General features: G+C 43.4%; 1 protein-coding gene across 3 annotated transcripts; it reads left to right on the forward strand.

Moving 5' to 3' along the window:
• The first annotated feature begins 1,454 nt into the window (after positions 1 to 1,454).
• Positions 1,455 to 3,196, forward strand: LOC101591589 (gamma-crystallin C). 3 transcript variants are annotated; one of them, XM_004626621.1, is made up of 3 exons: positions 1,455 to 1,494; positions 1,593 to 1,835; positions 2,857 to 3,196. In XM_004626621.1, exons 1-3 carry the CDS (start codon positions 1,486 to 1,488, stop codon positions 3,127 to 3,129), a joined length of 525 nt encoding a protein of 174 aa, XP_004626678.1. In that variant the 5' UTR covers positions 1,455 to 1,485; the 3' UTR covers positions 3,130 to 3,196. The 3 variants fall into 3 exon arrangements, with proteins under 3 accessions (XP_004626678.1, XP_004626677.1, XP_004626679.1); XM_004626620.1 differs by having other exon boundaries at positions 1,486 to 1,494; positions 2,854 to 3,196; XM_004626622.1 differs by having other exon boundaries at positions 1,486 to 1,494; positions 1,593 to 1,839; positions 2,861 to 3,129.
• Positions 3,197 to 3,666: the final 470 nt, after the last annotated feature.

Raw genomic sequence — 3,666 nt, forward strand, 5'->3', positions numbered from 1 at the left:
GGTGATGTTTATGCCTGCTAGAGTTTGAAAAACACGATATAGTTTCTAAATTCCTTCCACGCCTAACTTTTTCTTAAACCACAAAATGGCGTTGTAGAGAATAAATTGTTCAGGAATCTCAAAATATTACTGGTGCTCATTTATGCTAATTACATGCCAAACACATTATAAACACTATTCCATGCGTTACTACCAATGTCCTTCAGCTATAGTCCTCCAGGAACATGCCTAATTAAACAAAATATGTTTATGACTTGTCCCACACAACACAGGGAAACAAGGATACAGCCAGAAATCATTAAAAAGTTTTTAAAAATAGCAGTCAATAATTTTTGCTGAAGAAAGAGAGTACTTGGTATCTTTTTTGGGTGGCAGATCAACTTGTGTTTGCCTATGCTTAGATAAAAATGGTGAAATGAACTTATTTGATCATATTGTATCATGATCTCAGAGGAATACTGTGAGACGGTTTATGTATAATAGGGGAATAAAATGATTAGTTGGGAGCACCAGACCAGCATCCGAGTGTGTACCTTATCTCTGTCTCTATCTGTGTCTCTCTCTGTCTTTCCGTCTCTGTCTGTCTCTGTCTCTGTCTCCCTTTCTCTCACTCTCCCCCATTCCCCTCACCATCATCAGCCTATCTCCCAGCTACTTGTGCTCTGAAAAATTATGCCTCATCCACAGAGCTACACAGAGAGCTGAGTCCAGACAGGCTGAGCCCAAAGCTTACACTCCTGCCTATGAAACTTGAGGGTCTTCTCAGACCCTTTTGGAAAAAGAAAACTATCCACCAAACAATGTACTTCATGGCACTTGGCCCCAGGACCAGAGAGATCTTCCCCTTGGTTCTTATCAGAGGTGGCTTTCAGGGGCTGACTTCAAGACACAGCGCACCCACTGAGGAGGAGAGAAGAGCTAGGTCAAAAATCTCCAGTCAACACAGTCAAAAGTAGGCAAGATCAAAATCTAGATTTGTGTGCTCCCCTGGCCTGGCAAATCTCGTGAAAAAGAAAAGCAAAAAATTAAGATAGACAGGGCTTTCTCATCCAGGGAAAGTATTAGTACCTGTAGCATTCAATCTCAGAATTCTGGTCTCCTAGAATTCTGGGGACCCTTCTATAAAGGGATAGTCTTTTCCCAGAGGATTCAGGAGGTATAATGGAATCATGGTGGAGAGATGACTTTCAGGTCAAAAGTTCAGACTGATTTGCTGATAAATTTAGAAAACACTAAGAATCCAAATAAAAGCAACAGAAAGCAGCACATATAGGACAGCATTAGAATATACCAGAGAATGAAGGCAAATCTACAATCACTGCCACTGAATGCAGCACGTAAAAGGGATCCATGAAATCCCCTTACTCACCCCTGTGGGCCCCTTTTGTGTTGTTCCTGCCAACGCAGCAGCGCCTGGGCTATATAGACCCGCTGCAGCTGGCTGGCTGCACCACACTGAGCTTGCACCGTCCGTGTCAACAGGCCATGGGAAAGGTGAGCGGGGCACAGGCCAAGGAAAGGGAAAGGGGAGGGGGCTTTGTAGAACGGATTGGGAACAGATGATTTCATCTGGAATTACTGTTCCTCTGCAGATCACTTTCTACGAGGACCGGGGCTTCCAGGGCCGCTGCTACGAGTGCAGCACCGACTGCCCCAACCTGCAGCCCTACTTCAGCCGCTGCAACTCCATCCGCGTGGACAGCGGCTGCTGGATGCTCTATGAGCAGCCCAGCTACTCCGGCTGCCAGTACTTCCTGAGGCGCGGCGACTACCCAGACTACCAGCAGTGGATGGGCCTCAGTGACTCCATCCGCTCCTGCCGCCTCCTCCCACACGTGAGTTGGCTACACTCACTGTGTTGATCAGGGGAGCTCGAGAGAGGGAATATTTTCTTGAAAAATACCTCGGCATTAAATCCTTTAGATGCCTGCCTATGCCTACATGACTTGAACTTATTTGATCATAAGTTAAAGGCATGACAAATACCAGGAAATATATAAGGGAAGCATCCACTGAGGACAAGTATCATTTTAATTTTTAAATTTTTGCTCCTATTAGGTCAATCAAAAGTTGCCTGTAGCACAGGTAGTATCATAATGAAATATAAAATAGAACTTGCAAGTGAAAAGCTGATTGACAGTACTACTAACAAAACAATTTTTACCTAAAGGAGTTTCTAATAAATGAATTAAGTAGGTTCCACTATAGACTAGTAAACAGTAAAAACTCTCTTATAACACAGGCGAGTGAAAGGTAGTCTCCAATATGGGAAAAGGTCATTTTCCCTAATTTAGAAAATGAGCTAAATTCTGTTTCCAGAGTACCAACTTTCTACTTCAGTGCATGACTTTTAAAATCTGATTTTTTTTTTTCTTTACCAGGGATTGAACTCGGGACCCTGAGCTTGCCAGGCAAGCGCTTATTGTACTGAGCTATCTCCCAGGGCCCTAAAATCTGATTTTAATGGTAAATTTATCTGTATATAAAACAAATAATACTCTTAGTAAGAGAATGTTACTCAAATTATTTATTTTTTTCCCTCAAAATACAGGTTAGAGTTAGTCCTAGGAATTAGGGACCAAAATATTTGCTCTCTTGATGGATTCTAATGCTGAGTTTGAACCTCCTAAAAATTCAGTCTCTCAGATAAGAAATGTAAATGAGGATGCCAGTGCTCAGTATTAAGCATGAGCAGCAGACCAACCCATGCGTGGCACTCAGCAACCTCAGCGTCTCAGATTTTACTTTAGCAACCAACCTCATGCTCCAATCGATCCAGTTCACTGCTGTTTGGTTAGGTGAATTCTGGAGATGACTCATTTGCTTTTTCCAATGCTTCTTTTTGCAACCAAGCAGGCAGGCTCCCACAGGCTGCGGCTGTATGAGAGAGAAGACCACAAGGGCCTCATGATGGAGCTGAGCGAGGACTGCTCCTGCATCCAGGACCGCTTCCACCTCAGTGAGGTCCGCTCCCTGCATGTGCTGGAGGGCCACTGGGTCCTCTATGAGCTGCCCAACTACCGTGGGCGGCAGTACCTCCTTCGGCCCCAGGAGTACAGGCGGTACCACGACTGGGGGGCCATGGATGCTAAGGCAGGCTCTTTACGGAGGGTGGTGGATTTATACTAAAATAGGTTAACACTACCATTTTCTCATTTTGGAACCTAATAAAGTATTTAGTCTGTATTGTTGGCAATTGCAGACTTCTGCTTTCCTTTCTTTGTGTGTCAATTGATCTGCTTATAAATGCTCCCCTTAAAAAAATTAAGAGGAGAATGCAAAAAGAAGGGAAGGGTCTTTTCCATAACTGCAAGGTAGAATTGAGTGTAAACAAGTCCAAATGGGGTGGAGGATGTACCTGCCTGGGAAATAAAAGGAAAGCCAAGCTACTGAAGTGGGAAGTGGTTTCTGGGAAGGCAGTCATTCCACTACTGGCCTTGACAGTAATGTCCTAGAAGATTATTTCTCTGACCCAAGAACTTGTTGAAGACAGCAAAAGTCATAGAGACAACAAGACTGCCTAGAAGTGAGACTACCTTCTCATAGAGCAAGTTTACTTTTTAAAAAAAATCTTAACAGACTGCCCAATTATTATGATTAGAAATCCTAATATCTCTAAGATAGGATTTTTACCATTTATTGGGAACCACCATATGCAGCATTAGG

Source organism: Octodon degus, unplaced genomic scaffold (genome assembly GCF_000260255.1).
Source record: "Octodon degus isolate 3935 unplaced genomic scaffold, OctDeg1.0 scaffold00016, whole genome shotgun sequence".
NCBI lineage: Eukaryota > Metazoa > Chordata > Mammalia > Rodentia > Octodontidae > Octodon > Octodon degus.

Bases quoted from the DNA above. Each gene is read 5' to 3' on its own strand.
- LOC101591589 (XM_004626620.1), top strand. The intron at 1,836-2,853 runs GTGAGTTGGCTA...TTTGCAACCAAG, and splicing joins CCTGCCGCCTCCTCCCACAC to CAGGCAGGCTCCCACAGGCT.